General features: G+C 45.8%; 1 protein-coding gene across 1 annotated transcript; it reads left to right on the plus strand.

The window, feature by feature from the left end:
* The first annotated feature begins 272 nt into the window (after positions 1–272).
* LOC120929171 (NEDD4-binding protein 2-like 1) lies at positions 273–23,877 on the plus strand. Its single transcript, XM_040340438.1, has 5 exons — positions 273–569; positions 5,342–5,469; positions 10,982–11,070; positions 12,572–12,648; positions 23,286–23,877. Exons 1-5 carry the CDS (start codon positions 388–390, stop codon positions 23,389–23,391), a joined length of 582 nt encoding a protein of 193 aa, XP_040196372.1. The 5' UTR covers positions 273–387; the 3' UTR covers positions 23,392–23,877.
* The last annotated feature ends 1,586 nt before the right edge of the window (positions 23,878–25,463 follow it).

Genomic DNA, 25,463 nt, shown 5'->3' on the forward strand with positions numbered 1-25,463 from the left:
ATCAGTGGTTAGACCCCGCCCCTCCCCCATCCTGGGGGGACTGAGAGGAGTATGTGGGTGGGGGCTTGTTCTCTCACCCCCCCCCCCCCCCCATACATCACAGTGGTTAGACCCCTCCCCTCACGGGATAAGTCACACGGACATTAGGACCCGAGTAGGGGAGGTGTGTGGACTCTCCCGGAGCCGGCGCTGTAATAGGGGGGTCTGTGGTGTGGTTGTCAGGGGGTAACTGTGGATATAGATAGAGGTTGTGGGCGCCATAGAGAGCCCGGTCCTGTGTATGGGAGGAGATCTCTTCTCGGGCCCCCAGCACATCCCTGCTCTCCCCGCCCCGTCCTCCCTCCTCCTTCTCTACTATCATAATAGAGGAAGCGGGCGGGGGATAGCATGGCTGAACGGCTTATCAGCTCCTTCGGGAACCTGAGCCTAGACGGGCCGCCTCGGCCCCGCTATAGACAGAGACCACCCGACAGACACCCCGCCCCACAGCGCCCCCCTCCGTCCAGGTTCAGCAAACACATCTACCTCCTGAGGGGGCTGCCGGGCTCCGGGAAGAGCAGTCTGGCCAGGTACGGGGGGGAGGGGCGGCCTTGTTCTTCAGTCTCCTCATCCTATCAGGGGAATCTTTCTGTACCCCGCACAGTGAGGGCCACTTCCGGGTGAATGTACTAAAGGATGATAGACTGTTCTTGTTACTTAGTACATGACTTCTGTCATCCAATCATGTGCAAGGAAAATGCCTTTTTTTTTTTCATTTGCATGTGATTGGGTATTCTGCAAAGTGAAGCTTCACCTCATTTACTAAGCTCTGGAGCAGCTGCATGTGCAAAGTGTGCAGTCTATTTGTTTTTAGTAAACCAACCCCCATTGTAATCAGGGTGCAGGGCACCGCCCCCTTACCTCCATGCAAGGGCGCCGCTGCCACCCCCTTGATGCATGCATCTGACCTCCATGCAGGGGCGCCACCCCCCCCAATCCATGCGCCCGTCCACCTAACCGCCACCATGCAGGGGCGCCACCCCCTAATCAATGCACCCGCCCCTAACCTCCATGCAGGGGCGCCACCCCCCAATCCATGCACCCGTCCACCTAACCGCCACCCCCCCAATCCATGCGTCTGTCCCCCTAACCTCCATGCAGGGGCGCCACCCCCTAATCCATGCACCCACCCCTAACCTCCATGCAGGGGCGCCACCCCTCTAATCCATTCACCCGCCCATAACCTCCATGCAGGGGCACCACTCCCTAATCCATGCACCCGCCCCTAACCTCCATGCAGTGGCGCAACCCCCCTAATCCATGCAGTGGCGCCACCCCCTAATCCATGCAACCCCCTTGATGCATGCATCTGCCCCCTGACCTCCATGCAGGGGCGCCAGCCCCCCAATCCATGCGCCCGTCCACCTAACCGCCACCCCCCCTAATCCATGCGTCTGTCCCCCTAACTTCCATGCAGGGGCGCCACCCCCTAATCAATGCACCCGCCCCTAACCTCCATGCAGGGGCGCCACCCCCCTAATCCATGCACCCACCCCTAACCTCCATGCAGTGGCGCCACCCCCCTAATCCATGAACCTGCCCCTATCCTCCATGCAGGGGCGCCACCCCTCTATCCTCCATGCAGGAGCGCCCCTCCCCCTAGCCTCCATGCAAGGGCACCACCCCCCTAACCCATGCATCCTCCCCCCTAACCTCCGCGCAGGGGCGTCACCCCCACAAGCGTGTCCACCCCCCTAACCTCCATGCAGGGCGCCGGACACATGGATTTTAGTGTTTGCTTTTTTAGCACATGATTAGAGCTTGAGGCTCAAATTGGTTTAAAAAAAGGGTGGGCCGAGCCTACCCACTTGTGTTACAATAGCATATTAATATTCTCTTATGTCTTTGTGATTCTCCTCCTGGCCAATCAGGAAGCGGGCCCTGAGACCTGATTGGCCAGGGAGTCTTAGGACTCCCGGCCAATCGGGTCTCAGGACCCACTTTCTGTTCAGCTGGGAGGAGAAACCCTGGCTCTTCCCTCAGCTGGAGCGAGGAGCAGCCCTGCCCCTTGTCCTCGATCCTCGCCAACTTCCTGCCTGTCTCTCGCACTGGGGGTGGCATCAGTGTGAGTGGGGGGGGGGTTTGTTTTTGCTGCCACCACTGATTATTATAAAGTTAGAGAAAGGTAAACTGTGCTGTATTGGTGTGAAGCATTGTTGCAAAACATCACCCTGTTTTTTCTTTCTTCATTTTTAACTTTATGGACAAAATGACACTCCTTTCATCTGTGTACTACAACACACTACACTGGGGTGCGGTGCGGTGTGTTGGGCAGATGCGCTATGTCTGCCTTCTACACAACACACCTGAATGCAGCATTGTGATAGGGCCGGGCACACTGGCAGCATTGGTTTTCTATGTGTCATTGTGCTGAGCCTGTACTGATCACTTCACCGCTACACAGCTTAAAGGAGTTGTAAAGGAAACATTTGTTTTGCCTAAAATGAATGTCTGCAAGGTAGACAGACAGAATAGTGTAATGATTCTGTTAAAAAAACGAGTAAATACCTATTAAATTCCTTCATCTATATCACCTCCGGCATTCTAGTTTCCGTTCTCTCATTCACTTCCTGGTTTGCGGCGCTGGTTCATGTAAGAACTACATTTCCCAGTATGCATTGCGGCACGCCCAGTAATTCACACCTCCTTGAAGTCTCTAACACGTAGAGAGCGTCCTGCCGCACAGATGTAGTTCCCAGGAGGGGGTGAGCACGTTACTGACCACCGCAGTAAAGCCTCCCATCACGGTGGTCAGTAAAATCAGACAAGCAGGAAGTGAGCAGAACAGAGAAGAAATAGAGCAACTTCTGAGCAAAAACTAACAATGAGGAAGTGAAAAGAGGAATGTCTGCAGGTAAAGGATGCTTATTATGAAAAAAAAAATTCCTTTACAACCCCTTTAAAGGAGAAGTATGGAATTTTTATTTTTCTAATCATACTTGCCTAGATGGGTGCAGCATCGGTGCGATGCGGCATCTGTCCCCCGGCAGCTCTAAGGCTGAGAACCGAGCAATCGAACACCGCTGACCACTCAGTCCTTAGGTCTCCCTGAGCAGAGAACCGGTGACCGTCTGCCCCCTCACCCCCCCACTTGAGCGCTCGGCTGTAGGGGGTGGAAGCAGCCAGTTCAGGCTCTCAGCGGCCCGCTGAGTCAGGGTGTTTGTCCAGGTATGTGGGCGGATCCCGACATGGTCTCAATCTTTCCTGAGCCTGGAGTGGCTCTGTGACATCATTTGACAGCCCTCTGCCGAAAACTGGTCACAGGAGTGCATGACTATCTGCACTCCTGTGATCCACAGAAGAAGTACAACCAAACAAGCTTTGGCTGTACTTCTCCATAACAGACATTCTGTGAATAAAGCCTTTCACATGGGGTAAACTCCACCTGCGGATCCGCCTGCTCAGTGCAGGATCTGTCCGCTGATCTCTGCTGAGCAGGCAGATGACGGGTCCCTGTCTGCTCCTCTGATGCATGGCGGACACAGACACAGCCCACGCTCTGTGTGGTTGGTCGGATGTAAACTGAGCTCCTGTCTGTTTCCATCCAACTGTCATCTGATCCACCACATGGATGTTTTTAGCAGATCGGATGTCAACACTCATGTCCATTTACATCCGCTGCTCAATAGAGGGCAATGGATTGTCTTATTGGGTCCGCCTAAATAACTGACAGGTGGACCCGATTGGTCCACCCATGTGAAAGGGGCCTAAGTTGGTCACACACTGATCATTATTTGGCTGGTTCAGCAGGTAGCAGCTGAATTATGATTAGTACATGACCCTCCCCGTTTGACAGAAAGTTGATCATCATCAGGAATATGTTGGAAAACATTTGATGACCGGCAGCTGCAGCCACTGATCAGAATGTTCTGAACGCTGCAGGTGCCATGTGATGTCCCTGCAGGGGGATGCTCGGTGCTGCTGATCTCCTGCAGCCTTTTTCAGCTGCTTCCTGTTTACATGAACTCGCTCCAGTCTGCTGCACATCATGGCTTCCTGATGGTGATAACGATGTGTTTTGCCTATACAATAATATCTGGCGTGGCTGTGTGCAGGTTCCTGCAACAGGATGATAACACAGGAGCCCAACAGAGAGAATTGTTGTCACCTCATAACAGGAAGTGCCTGAACAAGGCCCATTCTACAAGGTCGCTAGGTCTTATTTTCATGAAAGGTGCGTGTACACTAATGCCCGGTACACACGATCCGATTATCGGACGAATGATTGTCCGTTTTTTTTTTTTGTATGCTAATCTCACATTGAATCTGATGAGTTTACTAAAGTCACGAAAATTCTCGTACGGCAGAATAAAAAATCGGAAGTGATGTCATGAGTTGTAATGCATTTGTATTGAATTTTGGAACGACGGCTGTACTGATTAAACGAAAATCGTACGATCTGGCATCGTACAAAAAAAATTTCCATGCATGTCCGATAGAATAAAATCAGATGAACTGTCCTGATCGGCTCTCGGAAGCTCTGTACTAACGATCAGATTATCGTGTGTACGGGACTAAAGGCTGCATTCACACCTGAACGTAGCGTTTTGCCGCGATTTTGGACAGGTCTAGGGTTACCAGTGTTAAAAGCAGAAAAACGCCCAAAAAAATGTCCCAGAACTTGTTTGAGCTTCAGGCGTTTTGTAGTGGAGATGTGAACCATCTCCATAGAGAACAATTGATTTTTTTCCCCTCCAGCGTTTTGTAGCTTCAGGCTTCAAGCTACAAAACGCTCAGGTGTGAATGGGGTCTAAGGCTGCATTCACATCTAGGCGGACAAAATCGCGGCGACAAATATCGGCGTATTGTACCGCGATTTGCGGCGACAAAACGCCGCGATTGTCCGCCTAGATGTGCCCCTAGATTGTCCCCCTATGGAGATGGTTCCCATCTCCTATGCCGAAAGCCGCCTGAAAAAAAGGTCCGGGACTTTTTTTCAGGCGGCAGGCATTCGGCGTGGAGATGTGAACCATCTCCATAGAGGGCAATGTTAAATCATCCCTCTGGCGTGTTGGGGCGGCAGCGGCGTCACACTACAGGTGACAAAACGCCTAGGTGTGAATGGGCTCTAACGCATATATAACATTTTAGTGAGTGGGCTTAGATCTATTTTATTGTTCAATGTCTAGAGAAATTTCTATTTTGTTGGCAGCAGCACCACGTTCTTCCTGGTATTCTGCTTATTTGTGACGGGTGCTGGCTATCAATAGACTATAAAGCTGCTATATTTCCTTGTTGCATGTGAAAAACGGTTTCTGCACAAATAAAACGAGAACCAACCAGACGTCTTCATTATTTCTAGGAAGCTGAAGAGAAATTTCCCCAGTGCTGTTGTGCTTAGTACAGACGACTATTTCCTAATGGAAGACGGAACCTACATATACAATCCAGATCTACTACAAGATGCACACCGGTGGAATCAGAGGAGAGGTGAGCTACTGATTTGTCTGCAGAAGGTCGATCGACATTCACCAGTCAGTCTGCTGCTGTACAGTACAGTTATACTTCTTCTCTGAAGGGTGAACTTGCCGGGCGTTCAAGAAAAAATGCATCATCCGATTGGAGCCTTTCTGTGTAGTACGATAGTCACCCCCCCATCCATCCGTGCAGTCCCACCAGTGCTGCCAATCAGTTTTACCTATCAGTGCCCATCAGTGTAGGAGAGAAATTACCTGTTTGCAAAATTTTATAACAAACTATGAAAACGTTTTTTCGTTTTTCCCCCCAAAAAGTTTATTTTTTTATTTAGCAAAAAATAAAAATCCTAGTGGTGGTTAAAATTATATTTTTTTATATATGTACAGTGTAGCATGACCACACAATTGTCATTCAAAGTGCGACAGCTGAAAACTGGCCTGGGTAGGAAGGGGTTGAAAGTGCCCAGTAGGCAAGCCTGTAAGGAACGGGTTACGAAACTGCAATTTTGTAATGCCTACTAGCAGTGGCGGCCGGTTGAATTTTTTTTTTTTTTTGGGGGGGGGGCACAAACAGTATGGGAACCCACAAGGGAACCCAGGTCAGTAGCACTTACCCCATCACTGGCGGCTTCCCCTGCTCAGTGGCCTCCCATTCTCCTACGGTGGCTTTCATTTCCTCTCTCCTCGGCAGCCAATATTCTCTTTTCAGCCAATCAGAAAACAGGTCTCACCCCCCCCCCCCCCCTCCAACAAACTTTACACAATGTAGTCAGGCAAGTACCGTCACCTGGCGACTGCCAAACCCAAACATGTCCATCGGATTGCCAGACAGTGAAGTGTGATTCGTTACTCCAGAGAACAAGTCTCCATTGCTCTAGAGTCCAGTGGCGGCGTGCTTTACACCACTGAATCCAACGCTTTGCATTGCACTTGGTGATGTAAGGTTTGGATGCAGCTGCTCGGCCATGGAAGCCAATTCCATGAAGCTCTCTACGCACTGTTGTTGTGCTAATCTGAAGGCCACATGAAGTTTGGAGGTCTGTAGCTATTGACAATGCAGACAGTTGGCGACTTCTGCGCACTGTGCGCTTCAGCATGCGCTGACCCCGCTCCATCATTTTACGGTCTATGAAGCTGGTTATGGCGTGGAATAGTAGCTCTTAGAAATGGTGTGAGTTGATATCCAAGGGTAGGCAAGTCAGATTTTTAAAGTGGAGTTCCACCCATAAATATAACATTACATCAGTAGTTTTAAAAAAATGTCATTAGTCCTTTAAGAATTTTTTTTTTTTAGATGCCTTCAAAGTGTTGTTGCTAGGCAGAATAGTTAATCTTCCCACTTCCTGCACCTAGGTGCTTAATGCTTCCTAACCTACACCGCACAGACTCCTGGGAATGTAGTGGGTGTAACTTTCCAAGAATCATGTGACTTGGACAGTACAGGTGCTGAAACCTGATCTGAAACCTATTACACTGCTTGTGCAGCACATGTGCGGGATCTGCAAGGCCGAAATCCAGGAAGTCATACAGTCTGGCTTCATGATGCCCACACTTAAGATGGCCCCAGTCAATTTCTATTTTATAAAGTGTCTAAATGCTGTAACAACCTAATAAAACAGACCTTAGTTTACAGACTAACTTTACTAGAATACATTAAGCTTGTGTATTACAGGGGTATTTATATTTAAAAAGTGAAATTGTGGCCGGAACTCCGCTTTAATATCTGTATGGTCCATCCAGCCAGTCTGGATTAAACAGTGTAGAAGGTGCAATTTGTCAATGTACAGGAGATGTATTAGTGGATTATTTTCTGTGCTGGGGGGCGGGGAAAGTGTATCTCCTAGGATTGGGTTGATGGGTGAGGGGAGATTGCTGGCAGGGGGAAAGTCTGGGTGATAATGTTGGCTTCAATTGTCAGGTGGGAATTTAGCGATCTGGAGTGGCATAAGGCTGACCATAGTTGACATAACAGGGGTATGGGGTCGATGTTTGTTCGATTTGAATCCTCTACAGCAGTGTACCCTGTAGTACTGGGTCAGGTCTGATAGGCCGACACTAGCATTGCGTTTTGAAAAGGGTAAGGAATAATGCACATTTTGCGGTTTTCACCCAGTAGTGACAATTGGGGTGATTTACTAACACTGAAGAGTGCCAAATCTGGAGCATAGAAAGCTTTTGTCAAAGCTTAATTAAAGCTTAAAGGAACACTAAAGGTTTGTTTTTTATTAGATCAATTGATTGCTGTAAGCTAGAGCATTTAAATATCACTTACCTCGTTTTTCCTTTTGACCTCCAAAATACAGTAATCCAGGTTTGAAAAAGCCATTTCCTGTCACTTCTCTTCTTGCTTTCCACCAGCATCTGAGCCGTTTTGCATGGTGGAAAGCAGAATGTGCTCACCCCCTCCCTATGACTACAGCCCTGCGTGAAGATGCTCTCTTATCCCTCACAGGCATGGAGGCTAAGCCTAATGGGAACTGTAGTTCTCATAGGCCGTGATGTAGCAAGAATGAATGCGCACCGCAAACCAGGAAGTCAGTGAGAATAACGAGTGACGGAGGTGAATAAAACGGCTCGATTTCAACAGGTATCAAACTAGTCATAATGCAAAACATTACTTTTTACTTTATCAGCTACGGTCCGATTTTAATTTAAGAGGAAAATATTTTTGTCTTTACAACCCCTTTAAAGAAGCTGAAAAAGCTGAAGTTAGAAGCTGATTGGTCTCTATGCACCAGATTTTGCACTCTTCAGTGTTAGTAAATAAACCACACTCACTATACTGTACTGAAAACGGATTAACACTTTCCTCTTTTTTTTAGGCTCCATGCACACTGAAGCTAAAAAAAGCTATTAAAAAAACGCCAGTAGCTTTGCAGGGAGCCTTTCAACGTTTTTTTTAGCATTTTTGCAATAGCTTTAATCAGCGTTTTTCAGTGTAGCTTTTTTTTTTTTTCAATGGATCAAAAAAAACTGGCATCTGCGTTTTTGAGCATTTTGCGTTTTTTTTCCCACCGAAAAACGTCACTTTGAACGCAAATTTCAGGCGTTCAGAAAAAAGCCAATAAACTCCAAAGCTCATTAACACTAAAAAACGCCCAGGTGTGCATGGGCACATAGGCTAACATAGAGTTCAGTTTATGGGCCTTAAAAAAAAAAAAAAAAAAAGCCAAAACGCCAATAAACTGCAGTTTATCAGCTTCAGTGTACATGGAGCTTAAGAGTAAACCTGCCATTGATAGCTTTGTTATGAAAATGAAATGATGTCCTTGGCTGTTTTGTTGACCCCCCCCCCCCCCGGTTTCAATGCTTTCTAAGGCCCCTTTCAGATGGTCAGATAGAATGGTGCTTTAAGCTGCGGATTTTACCGCAGCTAGAAGCACACAATGCTTTCCTATGACATCATTCACACACTACGATTACCTGCAATGTTTTTCCCCGCGGTTCGATAGAAAAAATAGAACTGGATGCGTCCAGCTGCGAAATCCCGCAGCTATAGGCACATAACCGCAGTGCACTGTGTCAGCTGCGTTTGGTATGAATCTTGAGGAGGAATTCCACGCCAAATTTCAACTAAAAAAACGGTATGGGTTCCCCCTACAGGAGCATACCAGGCCCTTGGGTCTGCTATGGATTTTAAGGAGACACCCCCTGCGCCGAAAAACCGGCATGGGGGGGGTCCCCCAAAATCCATACCAGACCCGTATCCGAGCAGCAGCCCGGCCGGTCAGGAAAGGGGTGGGGACGGGCGAGCGCCCCCCCTCCTTAACTGTGCCAGGCCACATGCCCTCAACATGGGGGGGTCGGTGCTTTGGGGCAGGGGGGCGCCCTGTGGCATTGCAGCGGGAGGAAGCGACGTGTCAACATCGGAGAAGAAGAAAAGAGAGAAAGATATATCGACAGCCGCACTCCAAAGTCTTAAAAAGACGTGTCCTTTATTTGGGTAAAAAGAAAATGCACTACAAAAAACAGCATACAGTGGGAAAAAAACAGCTGACGCGTTTCACATTGAACCTCAATGCTAAGCATCGAGGTTCAATGTGAAACGCGTCAGCTGTTTTTTTCCCACTGTATGCTGTTTTTTGTAGTGCATTTTCTTTTTACCCAAATAAAGGACACTTCTTTTTAAGACTTTGGAGTGCGACTGTCCATATATCTTTCTCTCTTTGCATGCCTTGTGCATTGCCGGCACCTGTTGGTTCTTGAGTGGACAGTGATTACCTTAGGTGTGCTCACCTGGAGCGGCAGGTTTCCTACCTGATCGGAGAAGAAGGCGGCAGAAGGCGACAGAAGCCCGAGCAACCCCCGCCGAATAAGAAGACCGGGAGGGGGCCGATGTAAAAGAGCTAAAGAAGAAAGCGCCCCCCCCCCCGGCGGAAGAGAACCAGACGGCGGTGAAGACCTGCACTTGCCACCCCCCCCGCCCCCGCCGAAGACGTCGAATGAGATGACCGGGAGGGGGCCACAGGGCGCCCCTCTGCCCCAAAGCACCGACCCCCCCCATGTTGAGGGCATGCGGCCTGGCACGGTTAAGGAGGGGGGGTGCTCTCCCGTCCCCACCCCTTTCCTGACCAGCCGGGCTGCTGCTCGGATACGGGTCTGGTATGGATTTTGGGGGACGCCGGTTTTTCGGCGCAGGGGGTGTCTCCTTAAAATCCATAGCAGACCCAAGGGCCTGGTATGCTCCTGTAGGGGAACCCATGACGGTTTTTAGTTAAAATTTGGCGTGGAGTTCCCCCTCAAGATTCATACTAGACACAGTGCTTGGTATTGGCAGGGATCCAAGTCGGATCCCCGTTCAATATCGTGCCGCTGCTAAACGCAACTGCAGCTAAAAGCACTGTACAAATGCAGCTGATCGCTGTGCCTGGAGTCTTGAATTCCAGCAAAACATAAACATGCTTTTAGCTGTGGTAAAACTGCTGTTCTTCTGAAAGGGGCCTAAAGTTGGTCATACATTATACAAGTGCCTTCTGATTGCATACACATGTAAGTGTTTAGGTTTGACCTCATATATTATTTGGTTTTGGTAAATCTGGGTCACTAACCCGGAAACATTAGCAGATAAAAGAATCATAGAGAAGTGAGATTTCCTGATCTGCATTGTTTTATTTTACTAAAAAAATAAAACCGAGGGATTGTCTGTCACAATTCCAGGCTTCCCTAACTTTTGTCAGTGCAGATTAAACCTGCGATGTTGTGAAGAAAGGAAGTCGCAGGAAGAGGAAACCTGAATCAAGACAGTAATTCTATAAAGCGTACTTGTTATATGTGTCCGCAGAGTCTAATATATAACCTAATGCATGGCCTATTGCAGCAAGACTCTAATTGTCAATTTCTAGATAATTCATATCTGATTATTTGTGAATTCAATTTAATTCAAAATGTCATGTTTCATTGGGACAGTAGGTAGTTTTAATGTGCAGTACAATAATAACTATTATTTTTGCATTGTTAATGTTTGTTCTGTAATGGATCGTTATGTTGCTGTAACTAGCAACTACCAGAGGCTTTTCTCTCTACAGCACGCAAGGCAATGACCAAGGGAAGGACTCCAATTGTCATCGATAATACCAACATCCGGGCCTGGCACATGAAGCCGTATGCGGTTATGGTAAGTACGGTCAGGCTTGGCTTAGATCAGTGGTTCTCAACCCTCTCCTCAAGTACCCCCAACAGGTCATGTTTTGGGAATTTCTCTTAGATAAAATAGCTGTCCAAAATACCAAGCCATTGACTGACTCTGATTTAATGTGCAAAATAAAGGAAAACCTTTAAACAGGGGCGGACTGACAACTCACGGGGCCCCCAGGCAATAGATTATGGGGCCGCACAGTATACATACACACACACACACAGTATACACATATATATATATATATACACACACACAGTATACATGCACACACACAGTATACATGCACACACTGAAAACATATTGGAGAGGCGGGGAAGCTATAATCTTGGAATTTTGAAAAAAAAAACACAGATTTTTACTTACTGTCCCTGGTTTTACTGAGGCTGGCAACCCTGATGGGGCCCCCTAGTGGCATGGGGCCCTCGGGCAGTGCCCGAATGGTCAGTCCGCCCCTGCCTTCAAACATGGTCTCTTGGGGGTACTTGAGGATAGGGTTGAGAACCACTGGCTTAGGGGACATGAACAGTTACATATAGACATGTCTCATTTTAGTGCAATTAATTATATATAGGAAAATGGAATGATCTTTAAGAGGAGTTCCAGCCTCAATTTTTTTTTTTACAAGTGCTTTAAACAAGCCTGGTTCTTTGCAGCGGTTCTCTTTTACTTCCTTTTTTTCTGCTGCGGTTCTGAGCCCTGTAGTCCTCCTGTGTTCCTCTGCCTCTTTCCAAGATGGCAGCCATGGCTTCAGGGCTTCTGAGCATACCAGCAGGAGGCGACAACATAAGGGACCTCCTTTGCCAGTTTCCAAGATGTCACCAGATTCTGCAGGTCACACGGAGCATGCTCGGCAATTACATCACTTTCTCTCTGTCGGCTCCACTTTTAAAAGTGATTTCCACCCTCGAGGTGATCTTACAGAGAATTCTGGGCTGGGGCCTAGCTGAAAACCTATAGCTAACCTGTCCTATCAGGTTGTAGGGGCAGAGCTGCCATGATGATGTACAAAGAAAGGGAAATTACGGAAAGGTGAGTATACAATTTTTTGTTTTCTTCTCACCTCTGATCCAAGTCATATACCATAAAGAAAATGAGGGACAAATCTTTTCAGTAAGGACAAAGGTTGCAATTTTTTATAGAAGGGTTAGAGCCCCGGTCATGTTTTTACTGTGGAGCTCTTGCCTCACTTACTGCCTTGTTTACCAATGCTTTCAGGATATGATGTAAAGAAAAATCCACCTTAACAGTTAAAAAAAAAAAAAGTAATCTCCTCGCTAATTTACTATAATAAACTGATTTTATTGCCATCTGCATGGTCTTCTCTGCACTTTCACTGAAACGCAAAGTACTCTGGGTACAGAAAACAATGCAATTCTGCTTCTAAGTTAGTAAACCTTCCAGACTCTTTTTATTGAAAAAGAAAAAAATGAAATTGCATTTAAAGTCTAACATTTTTCATGTCCTCGCTTGTCTTCAGGCACTGGAGAATGCATATCAGGTCATATTTCTGGAGCCTGACACACACTGGAAGTTCAATGTCAAGGAGTTAACAAGGTAACTTCTTCATCTCACTTCTTTACTCTAGAGCAGAACAGCTATAAAAGATGAGTACTTTCACTCCATAACATGCACCTGACCATAAGACGCACCTAGGTTTTAGAGGAGGAAAACAAGAAAAAAACTATTCTGAACCAAATGGTGTACTAATTTTTTTTATTTATACTACTACTATAGGTGGGTGGCGGACACACAGCAATACCACCCCCCCCCTATCAAATCAGCTCAGCTGCACTATATCTGGTGCTGGTGGTGGACACTGCAACCTTCCCCGCTTCCCAGATCAGCTCAGGGTGGCAGGGCACACACACAAACACCCCTTAAGCCTCTTCTATCACAACAGCTCAGGTGATGGAGCCTCACATCCTGTCTTCTCTCCTTCACAGAGAAGCCTAGCGCTGGGGATTCTGGCGCGGCGACTGGGGGGGGGGGGAAGAGGGTTCAGTGCCTGGTCAGTATTAGCTCCGTAAGACGCAGGGACATTTCCCCCCATTTTTTTTTGGGGGGGGGGGGGGGTGCGTCTTATGGTGTGAAAAATACGCTAGTTGTTTCGGTTTACTCTATATATTCTCATGTTGCAGTATTGACCACTTCACCCCCGGAAGGATTTACCCCCTTAATGACCAGGCCATTTTTTGCGATACAGCACTGAGTTTGCGTTACTTTAGCGGACAATTTCCAATTTAAAAAAACTCTAAAAAATAAAATGTCTTCATCAATTTAGGCCAATTTGTATTCCGCTACATATTTCTGGTAAAAAAAAGCTCCATTAAGTGTATATTGATTGGTTTGCGCAAAAGTTATAGCATCGACAAACTAGGGGATAGATTTATGGCATTTTTATTTATTTTTACTAGTAATGGCGGTGATCAGTGATCTTTAGTGGTACTGAGACATTGAGGCAGACAGATTGGACACCTAACTTACATTTTTGACACTTTTTTGGGAACCAGTGACATTATTACAGTGATCAGTGCTAAAAATATGCACGGATATTGTACTAATGTCCCTGGCAGGGAAGGAGTTAACGTTGGGGGGTGATCAAGGGGTGAATGCGTATCCTGGGTGTGTTTGCTAATTGTATGGGGGATGGGCTGCCTGGAACAACACACACACACACACACACACACACACCAACCAGTCTTCCTGAATAGCAGAAAGACAGGGGCCCGGATTCAGATAGGAGTTACGACGGCCCACTGCATGGAGAATTTGAATTCCGCGGGCTTACGCCGGACCACATACGTTACGCCGCCTTAACTTAGGGCGCAAGTTCTTTCTGAATACGGAACTTGCGCCCTAATTTACGGCGGCGTAACATATCTGAGATATGTAAAGTGAACTCCTGCGCTGTCTGGGGTGAGGGGAACAAGGGAAAGGGAAAACTGGCAGGGATACTGCTGCAAATATAAAAAAGGTCTACCTCAATAGACAAGGAGTGATATATAAAACAAGTGAAAATATTTGCGCTGTAAAAATGATGTACACAATGGGTATAGATATGCATGCATATACAAACATACGCACATACAGGGAGTGCAGAATTATTAGGCAAGTTGTATTTTTGAGGATTAATTTTATTATTGAACAACAACCATGTTCTCAATGAACCCAAAAAACTCATTAATATCAAAGCTGAATATTTTTGGAAGTAGTTTTTAGTTTGTTTTTAGTTTTAGCTATTTTAGGGGGATATCTGTGTGTGCAGGTGACTATTACTGTGCATAATTATTAGGCAACTTAACAAAAAAAAATATATACCCATTTCAATGATTTATTTTTACCAGTGAAACCAATATAACATCTCAACATTCACAAATATACATTTCTGACATTCAAAAACAAAACAAAAACAAATCAGTGACCAATATAGCCACCTTTCTTTGCAAGGACACTCAAAAGCCTGCCATCCATGGATTCTGTCAGTGTTTTGATCTGTTCACCATCAACATTGCGTGCAGCAGCAACCACAGCCTCCCAGACACTGTTCAGAGAGGTGTACTGTTTTCCCTCCTTGTAAATCTCACATTTGATGATGGACCACAGGTTCTCAATGGGGTTCAGATCAGGTGAACAAGGAGGCCATGTCATTAGTTGTTCTTCTTTTATACCCTTTCTTGCCAGCCACGCTGTGGAGTACTTGGACGCGTGTGATGGAGCATTGTCCTGCATGAAAATCATGTTTTTCTTGAAGGATGCAGACTTCTTCCTGTACCACTGCTTGAAGAAGGTGTCTTCCAGAAACTGGCAGTAGGACTGGGAGTTGAGCTTGACTCCATCCTCAACCCGAAAAAGCCCCACAAGCTCATCTTTGATGATACCAGCCCAAACCAGTACTACACCTCCACCTTGCTGGCGTCTGAGTCGGACTGGAGCTCTCTGCCCTTTACCAATCCAGCCACGGGCCCATCCATCTGGCCCATCAAGACTCACTCTCATTTCATCAGTCCATAAAACCTTAGAAAAATCAGTCTTGAGATATTTCTTGGCCCAGTCTTGACGTTTCAGCTTGTGTGTCTTGTTCAGTGGTGGTCGTCTTTCAGCCTTTCTTACCTTGGCCATGTCTCTGAGTATTGCACACCTTGTGCTTTTGGGCACCCCAGTGATGTTGCAGCTCTGAAATATGGCCAAACTGGTGGCAAGTGGCATCTTGGCAGCTGCACGCTTGACTTTTCTCAGTTCATGGGCAGTTATTTTGCGCCTTGGTTTTTCCACACGCTTCTTGCGACCCTGTTGACTATTTTGAATGAAACGCTTGATTGTTCGATGATCACGCTTCAGAAGCTTTGCAATTTTAAGAGTGCTGCATCCCTCTGCAAGATATCTCACTATTTTTGACTTTTCTGAGCCTGTCAAGTCCTTCTTTTGACCCATTTTGCCAAAGGAAAGGAAGTTGCCTAATAATTATGCACACCTGATATAGGGTGTTGATGTCATTAGACCACACACCTTCTCATTACAGAGATGCACATCACCTAATATGCTTAATTGGTAGTAGGCTTTCGAGCCTATACAGCTTGGAGTAAGACAACATGCATAAAGAGGATGATGTGGTCAAAATACTCATTTGCCTAATAATTCTGCACTCCCTGTATATGCATATAGTGAGTGGGAAAACCAAACGTGAAAGGGACAATAAATGAATAATAAGTGACAGTGTTGAACAGTCCCTGTTAGGGGAAAACGCAAAAGGTCCAGGAAAACAAAAGTCCAGCCATATAAAAGGTATAGTTCATCAACACTTGATCCAATCAATGAAGCGATGTAAACTTGTAAGATAGTTCAAAAGAGAGAAGCCTCATATCCAAAAATTGGTGAAAGTAGAAGATAAGCAGTAACCGGGGTTGCAATGGGGGAGGAAGAGTCCGTATTCTCCACCAGATCTTTTGATGTACAAAAGATACATAGACGATATTTTCGTATTATGGAAAGGTGACCGCCAGTCACTTATATCGTTTTTTTAAAAATTAAACGACAACTGTAAAAATATCTTATTGAGCTGGCAGATCGAAGAGAATACTATACCATTTCTAGATCTGGAAATCAGTAGGACAAACAACGTGTTCACCACAAGGACTTTTTTTAAAAATGTAGACCGCAACAGTTACCTCCCTATCACCAGCTGCCACCACAAGAACTGGCTCTTCAATATACCGAAAGGTCAGATGGTGCGTTTACGACGTAACTGTACGACTATTGAAGAATTCCAGAAGCAGGCTAATAAAATAGGTGACAGATTTATAGAGAAGGGATATGAAGAAACCTTTATCCAAGATAAAATAAGAGAAGTATCTGATCTACCGAGAAGTCAGCTTATGGTGACTTCCAAGCCTACCAGCAAGAATGACCTGGTCCCTATTGTCCTAGGATTCAATGCACAGCATAGAAAAGTAGAGAAGATCATTTCACGCCACTGGAATATCTTGAAGTCAGATCCAGGCCTAAAGGAGATCTTGCCCAATAGACCGAGGTTCATCTATACAAGAGTGCCCACTCTATGTGACCAACTGGTTAAGAGTGTGATTGACCCTCCTAAAAGAGCATTTTCATTTTTTACGGGTAAGGGGTTCTACCCTTGTAAGAGATGCTATTCATGCACACATACCCACAAGCCAAATCTAAAAGTGACTAATTTCCAGTCTAACAGTAATGGGACCCAATATGAGGTTAGAGAGTTTATTGGGTGCAATACCGAAGGCGCCGTTTATGTTCTGGAGTGCAGTTGTGGCCTCCAGTACATTGGACGCACCAAAAGGCTTTTGAGGATCCGCATTAAAGAGCATGTTAAGAACATAGAATGCGGTTTTCCCAAACACAGTGTATCTCGACACTTTGCAGAAGTACATCAAAAAGATCCCACACATTTAAAATTCTGGGGGATTGTGCCATATTCTAGACCTTGGCGTGGCGGCCACAAAGTGAGATCACTGAGCCAAATCGAGTCCAAATACATTTTTTCTATGGACACTTTTACACCCAAGGGCTTAAACATTGAATTTGACCTTAATTGTTTTCTCAGTGATTTTTGATTTAAGTTGGTGTATGTCAATGTATGTCATCTTTGGGCTCTGGATGATTAGATGCGGATTTCAAGGCCATTCTGCCTTATGTTCCATATAGATGCTATGAGGCCGGACATTGCATGCGGTGTACTAATGCCCCTGTTTAAACGGTTGGGGTCATACCATCACACTGTGCCCTCTGTTACCATATGGCCATTTTTTCCATGTTTAATTGATTTTGGACCCTATGGGTCCCTTTCCCCTCCCCTCCCTCCCTTTAATAATGACCCAGTCACCTATGCGGCACAATATATGCCAAATACCCTCTCTGGTCTATGATGGGTACACCTACATCCCACATTCTGACCTCCTAGGACCCATTGCCCACTGGTCTCTGTGAATTATGGATGTATTCCCACATTTCCATGATGTCAGGCAATTTATTCTCATTTTGTCTTCACCTTTCCCTTCCCTCTTTAGGCTCTCTCATTACAAACATTGCCATATACATTCCCATATATATATATATTCTTTGATATTTAATCTCCTGTTTGCTCTGCGAGTACCCCTTTCCTGAACCAGGCATCGAGTGATATGTGTGAGGGCCATCCCATTTTTTATCTGGCACCCGGGTCATGTGGGTATGGACACGTGTATCCACCTGTCAGGATTACCTTAGTTCATCGTTTGTTTTTTGGGAGTTACGGTCAACTGCTTTTCTTCAAGATACCTGGGCTCCAATACATTATGCCGGTAGCATTATTTGAGCACTTTCCCATCCTATCCCTTTTTTCATATATGTTCATCTCATATATGTTTCGTGTTTTGGGCCAAGCTGGATTCCCGTGCCATTTAGACTTATTGCCATCTCACCCCCTGCTTTCACGTCCGGGTGTGTACAAGCATTTGTGGATCCTTCCATTAGATCCTTTCCCTGTGTCATTATTGCTGACCTTTTGCTTTTTTACCACTAGGGGGCGTTCCTCTGTGTACGACCTGGACAGTCAGAAAAGTACTTAGTTTTTCCATTTTTTTAATATTTTTAATATATATTTTCAAGTATCTAGGTTCTATGTCCCTTTGGCTTTCATCCGCCTGTCTGCTTATGTGTCAGCAACAGTACAGATGCAAGCTTTGCCGGCCGTTTGTGCGAAGACTGCGCTCTATGGAGACGGCAACATGGCGCTGGTAGGCTGCAGTATGCCCTGTCTCCACTACAGCGCGTGAGCTTCGACAAAATGGCCGCCATGCGTCCAATTATGCAGACTATAAATGTCTGCCGATATGTCCACTACGTCATCCCCTGATGAAGTCACGTGTTGTGACGATACGCGTCGGGATTGGAGGGCTAGACACAATCTAGCATCCGACGGACGGTCGAACGAGTTCGCTACTCGTAGGATATATGCCGTTTTTTAACCACTAAATGTGAGTTTTTACCTTGTTTTAATAAATATTCCACTGCCGATTGGGGTACGCTACGCATCTTTATTTACTGCATGATATTGCCATCCGAGTACTCAGCCTGATCCACAGATAGAAGGGAGGAGGCGGAGGAGGAGGTTATTGCGAGTCCGCACTCGTGGAGATAGGTCTCATTTCACTGTATGTATGTGAGTGTATCTTCATCTACTTTCTTTTGGGGTCCTGTGTTGCATACTGTATCACACTATCAGGCTGCATGTCCTTCTGCTTTGTTTTTTATGTACAATCGAGACCCACATACATATGCAACAGGACTTGACTAATCAGACTCCAGGAGCCAGCTGTGAGCCGTTCTGGGACATAGGACTCCCAGCCTGACACATTGGAGGACTAGAGAAGGAAAGGAAGCAGGGACTGACGAGCTGGGCGCTCGTGGAGATAGGCCCTAGGTTATCATCTATATGTGAGTGCATCTCCACTGGCTAGGATCGAGGCTCCCCCCCCCCCCCCCTTTTTTACGTTCTCACACCATTTGGTATATGCCCTTTTATGTTTTACATGCATCGCATCATACGGAGATCCGTATCTGCTATCTAGTCCTGGACCACATCCATTAGGATTTGGCTAATCTTTTTTTTTTAATTTCAGTATTTTTTTTTATTGTTGTTTGCGTATCAAAAAAGTACAAAAAGTGTTACATCATCGTGTGTGTTATAAACAATACACAAGCATACATTTTTTCCCCTAGTTTCCCCTTGTCTTTTCCTACCCTCGTTCTTTATGACATTGTAAATAAGTGAGAAAACCCTTGTTTTATCTCGCCTCCTCTCCCACCCTCCCATCACACCGTAAGCCAGTTTTTAGAGTTAATGTACTACGTTAAGTACATCTTCCCCATAAAGAAATACCCGATAGCGGGTTAAGATATTTATTAAATTTGGATGGCGATTTCTATATAGGATTTGGCTAATCTAGTCTGACCTGACAGATCTGAGGTGAGCTACTGGGACCACCAGAGGTGTCTATGTGAGATCTTGGTTACGGCTTATCTTCTACTTTCACCAATTTTTGGATATGAGGCTTCTCTCTTTTGAACTATCTTACAAGTTTACATCGCTTCATTGATTGGATCAAGTGTTGATGAACTATACCTTTTATATGGCTGGACTTTTGTTTTCCTGGACCTTTTGCGTTTTCCCCTAACAGGGACTGTTCAACACTGTCACTTATTATTCATTTATTGCCACTTTCACGTTTGGTTTTCCCACTCACTATATGCATATATGTGCGTATGTTTGTATATGCATGCATATCTATACCCATTGTGTATCATTTTTACAGCGCAAATATTTTCACTTGTTTTATATCTGAGATACGTTACGCCCGCCGATAGATACACAATTGTATCTGAATCCGGGCCAGGATCTCTTTGTCATCCACTGACAGAACAGAGATCTGCCTTGTTTACTTTGGCAGATCCCCCTTCTATCTCTACGGGTAACGATCGCGGGTGGCCGGCTGACATTGACTCTGCTGGACCTGCTGATTGGCTCCCCCCGCTGGCCAATCAGGGCACACCCACGCACACAATGCCTTGTACAAGCCCGACGTACACCTATGACGATTCACACAGCCGAGCCAACCTGTGTTGGCTGCTCAGCAAGCGGTTTCAAACACTTTTTTGTATATGCCATAGTTGGAGTAGAAGCTGAATTGCAGTGCAGTACCTTTTATAACTTTCCTTTCATGAGATCACCAGCCAGATTCTGTCAGCAAGTCCCAGCCAATGATTCACAAACAATAAACAGCTCTGTACTGAGGGAGTCATCTGTTAGTTTCCCGGATGAGAAACTGAGAGATCTAGTAGTAAAAGCAGAACACTTCATACATATTACCCACAAACAGAGCACACATTTTACCCTTTGATCGCCCTAGATCAGTGATGGTGAACCTCGGCACCCCAAATGTTTTGGAACTACATTTCACAGGATACTCATGCACTCTGCAGTGTTGAGCATCATGGGAAATGCAATTCCAAAACATCTGAGGTGCCAAGGTTCGCCATTACTGCCCTAGATGTTGATCCCTTTCCAGCCAGTGTCATTAGTACAGTGACAGTGGGCCAGATTCAGGTAGACTTACGACAGACGTATCAGTAGATACGCCGTCGTAAGTCCGAATCCGCGCCGTCGCAACTTTAAGCGTATGCTCAAACTGAGATACGCTTAAATGTTGCTAAGATACGGCCGGCGTAAGTCTCCTACGCCGGCGTATCTTAACTGCATATTTACGCTGGCCGCTAGGGGCGTGTACGCTGATTTACGCCTAGAATATGTAAATCAGCTAGATACGCCTATTCACGACATACGCCCGGCCATCGCAGTAAAGATACACCGTTTACGTAAGGGGTTTTCAGGCGTAAAGATAAACCACCAAAAAGATGGCGCAGACAATGTTAAGTATGGACGTCGGAACCGTGTCGATTTTTTTCATATTTTACGTTGTTTGCGTAACTCGTCCGTGAATGGGGCTGGCCGTAATTTACGTTCACGTCGAAAGCATTGACGATTTGCCGACGTCATTTGGAGCATGCGCACTGGGATACGTCCACGGATGGCGCATGCGCCGTTCGAACGAAACGTCATTTACGTGGGGTCACACCTAATATACATAAAACACGCCCATAGCTTCAACATTTGAATTAGGCGAGCTTACGCCGGCCCTAATACGCTACGCCGCCGTAACTTTGGCGGCAAAATCTTTGAGAATACCATACTCGCCTCTCAAAGTTACGGCGGTGTAGCGTATAGGAGATACGCTGCACCCGCCTAAAGGTATGTGAATCTAGCCCACTGTATAGTATTAAAGCGGAGCTCCACCCTAAAGTGGAACTCACGCTGATCGGAACCCACCCCCCCTCCGGTGTCACATTTGACACCTTTCAGGGGGGAGGGGGGTGCAAATACCTGTCTAAAGACAGGTATTTGCACCCACTTCCGGCCACACGTCTCGGGCAAAAGACGGGTTTTTCCAGACTTCCCGTCTGTCCCCCGTTGTGTGCTGGGAACACTCGGCTCCCAGCACACAGCGTGTGAGCCAATTGGCGGGCGCAGCGTGACTCGCGCATTCGCCGTAGGGAACCAGTAGTGAAGCCGGAGCGCTTCACTTCCTGGTTCCCTCACTGAGGATGGCGGGGGGAGCAGCAGAGAGATGAGCGATCGCTTGTCCTCTGCTGCGGACGGCGCTGGACTCCAGGACAGGTAAGTGTCCTAATATTAAAAGTCAGCAGCTGCAGTATTTGTAGCTGCTGGCTTTTAATATTTTTTTTTACTGGCACATCCGCTTTAAGCATTGATGTCAGTGGCAGTTAGTGTCAGGTTGTCCGCTGCACTATTGCAGCCCCATTATTGGCCGCTGGTCATCACCATTGGTGCTATAAAAATAAAAAAAATGGCAGTGTTGTAGGTGCTATAACGTTCACGCAAACCAATCCATATACAATTATTGGGATTTTATTTATTTTTTTAAATCAAAGACATTTAGAAGAATACATTTTGTCCAAAATTTATGAAGAAAATTTATTTTGTAAATGTTTTTTTATTGTCTGTTATATAGCAGAATGTGAAAAATATTGTTTTTTCTTTTTCCCCAAAATCTTTTTTGTTTGTTTATATCATAATAATTAAAATAAAAAAACGCCAAAAGAAAAAAACTCTATTTGTATGAAAAAAATGATATAAATATAATTTGGATACAGCGTTGCATGACTGCACAATTACCTGTTAAAATAGCAGAGTGCCGAATAGCAAAAAATGGCCTGGTCACAAAGAGGGTAAAAGTGTCCGGAGCTCAAGTGCCTAAAGGGGAAATCCAGAAAGAAGGAAAGTTACCAGTACGTTTATGGAGTGTAAAGGCCATAAAGCACAGCTATCAACCATCCAGTTTACAATAGTGAAAGATGAACTTTGAACACAAACATTGCTCTGTAAGGTGTCTGAATAAACGGTGGCTAAATAAATGAGATTTAACTGTTTGGAACCCAATCCCTGGGCATGAGAGCCTACCCTGCATGAGATGATACAACGCCTTTTCCAGCACACTCCTGGGATGCTTGTCAGAGAATTAATAAACCGTATAAAAACAAGAAAGGAAAAACTGAATTGGAAGAAGAAAAGAGAGGAAGTTTAGACTTACCGTATTTATCAGTGTATACCGCACGCCGGCGTATAACGCGCACCCCAAGCTTAGAAGGGAAGTTTAGGAAAAAACTTACATTTTGGATGCTCAGCCTTGTCGGTGTCCGTCTGCTGTCAGCGTCCATCGGCGGCCTTGTCCGGCGGCCTTGCGCGGGGTCCGTCCAGCCTTGTGCGGCGTCCGTCTGCGGCCTTGCGTGGCTGCGGGCGGAGCCTAGCCGAGTACGCAGTACACTCGGCTCGGTCTTTGTCGGATGGGGCTCAGAGACAACGGGGATTGGCGTATAACACGCACCCACGATTTTCCCCTGGTTTTAAGGGGAAAACAGTGCGCGTTATACGCCGGTAAATAGTTGTACTGATATGAGGGGACTAGTATTAAACGCTGTAGTTAAATGTTAAGCTCTTACCACTGTATTTGTCCCACAATGGTCCAAATGTTTCATTAAGACGTTGCTAAAAAAATCTATTTAAAAAAAAAAAATCCCCAAACTATCTCTACCTGTAATTGTAGGAGGAATAGCCATGGCGTTCCCAGGGGGAAGATCCAACGGATGAAAGATGTCTATGAGTACAATGTCACTTTCCGGAGCGTCCTGCATGCAGAGAAGCCATCTTAAACTGGAAAATGCTGCTGACAGGAGGAACAACTCCCCCAGAGGGAGGTCTATAGGCCAGAGAACTTTATAGGTGTGGAGTAACTACAAATCCCAGCATCCCTGAGAGTCTTACACAGTGATGTCCTTCAAAAGGTAACATCCAAATGGCATTCTTCATGCAGGGTACAACGTATTGAGAAAGGTGTAGCATGAGCACTGTGCTGGTTAAAGGGGTTCTGGCCACGTGTAAGCAGGACGTTGCTGCAAATATTCCCTGAGAAAGAAAAGATTTTCATATTGAATTCAAGTAACTTAAATTTGGGGGCTGCCACCGCAGAACTCTTCTGTAAAATATTTGCTGAACCTCGTTTCAATATGTTAAAGCGGGTACACAAGTTCCTCCCCTTCACAGCCTCGTGGAACACATGACAGGTCCCAGAAGACTGCAGGACTATTCACAAGGTGTGGAGAGGCTCATGCAGGTTTCCCATAGTTAAGATGGTGGTGCTGGACTTTTTTTTTTTTTAAAGTCAGCAGCTACAGTATTTGTAGCTGCTGACTTTAAAAAAAAAAAAAAGTAGAGAGACTGTAGCTCCTCTTTAGGCTACGAAGCAAAGACCAGTTCCCCAAATCTACAGTCTTTTTGTGGCCCAGATTTAACCACTTTCTTACTGGGCACATATACCCCCCTTCTGCCAAGGCGAAATTTCAGCTTCCGGCACTGCGTCGCTTTAACTGACAATTGCACGGTCGTGTGACGTGGCTCCCAAACAAAATGGACGTCCTTTTTTCCCCACAAATAGAACTTTCTTTTGGTGGTATTTGATCACCTCTGCGTTTTTTATTTTTTGCGCTATAAACAAAAAAAGAGCGACAATTTTGAAAAAAAAATTCAATATTTTTTACTTGTTGCTATAATAAATATCCCAATTTTAAAAAAAAAATAAAAACATTTTTTTCTCAGTTTAGGCCGATACGTGTTCTTCTACATATTTTTGGTAAAAAATAAATCGTAATAAGTGTATAGTGACTGGTTTGCGCAAAAGTTATAGCGCAAAATAGGGGGACAGAATTATTATTATTTTTACTAGTAATGGTGGTGATCTGCAATTTTTATTGGGACTGCAACATTATGGCGGACACTTTTGACACGTTTTTGGCACCATTCACATTTACCGTATTTATTCGAGTATAACGCGCAAAATTTTATACCCAAAAAAAAATCAAAGTTTGGGTGCGCGTTATACACGAGGACTGGGGTGGGGTGGCAGTGGCGTTCCACTTTAAACCTAGCCTTTTGTATCACCTTGCCCCCCCCCCCCCGCCGCCGCTGCTACCGCCGCCGCTACAATGTTAATCACCGCGGCGCGGGGAACATTACAGACAGCTTTCTGTAATGTTCCCGCGCCGCGGTGATTAACAGTAGGTGGCTGCATATACAGGGGACATGGCTGGACATACAGGGGACATGGCTGGACATACAGGGGACATGGCTGGACATACAGGGGACATGGCTGGATATACAGGGGACATGGCTGGATATACAGGGGTCAATACATTGTCAATAAATGATTTTTGGCAATTACAATGATTTTATACCGATTTTTAATCGAAAATTAGGGGTGCGCGTTATACACGTGTGCGCGTTATACTCGAATAAATACGGTATACTGCGATTAGTGCTATAAATATGCACTAATTACTGTATAAATGTGACTGGCAGGGAAGGGGTTAACACTAGGGGGCGAGGAAGGGGTTAAATGTGTACCCTGCATAGTGTTTCTAACTGTGGGGGAAGGGGACTGACTGGGGGAGGTGACCGATCTGTGTACCTATGTACAAGGGACACAGCATCGGTCTCCTCTCTCCCTGACAGGACGTGGATCTGTGTTTACACACACAGATCTATGTCCTTGTCTGTGTAACCACCGATCACGGGTGTTTGGCGGTCATTGCGGCCGCCAGGCACGCGCATCGGCATCTCAGTGATGCGGCGGCCGCTTGCGCGCCCCCCAGTGGCTGGAGGCCGTATATAGACAGCCTCCTGGCAATTAGGATCCACATTGCGGCCGTAGAAAGTCGTCAGGCCGGCA

Source organism: Rana temporaria, chromosome 2, assembly GCF_905171775.1.
Source record: "Rana temporaria chromosome 2, aRanTem1.1, whole genome shotgun sequence".
Taxonomy (NCBI): Eukaryota; Metazoa; Chordata; class Amphibia; order Anura; family Ranidae; genus Rana; species Rana temporaria.

Bases quoted from the DNA above. Each gene is read 5' to 3' on its own strand.
- LOC120929171 (XM_040340438.1), top strand. From the start codon at position 388: ATGGCTGAACGGCTTATCAGCTCCTTCGGGAACCTGAGCCTAGACGGG. The intron at 570-5,341 runs GTACGGGGGGGA...CATTATTTCTAG, and splicing joins GGGAAGAGCAGTCTGGCCAG to GAAGCTGAAGAGAAATTTCC. The intron at 12,649-23,285 runs GTAACTTCTTCA...CTGTAATTGTAG, and splicing joins AATGTCAAGGAGTTAACAAG to GAGGAATAGCCATGGCGTTC.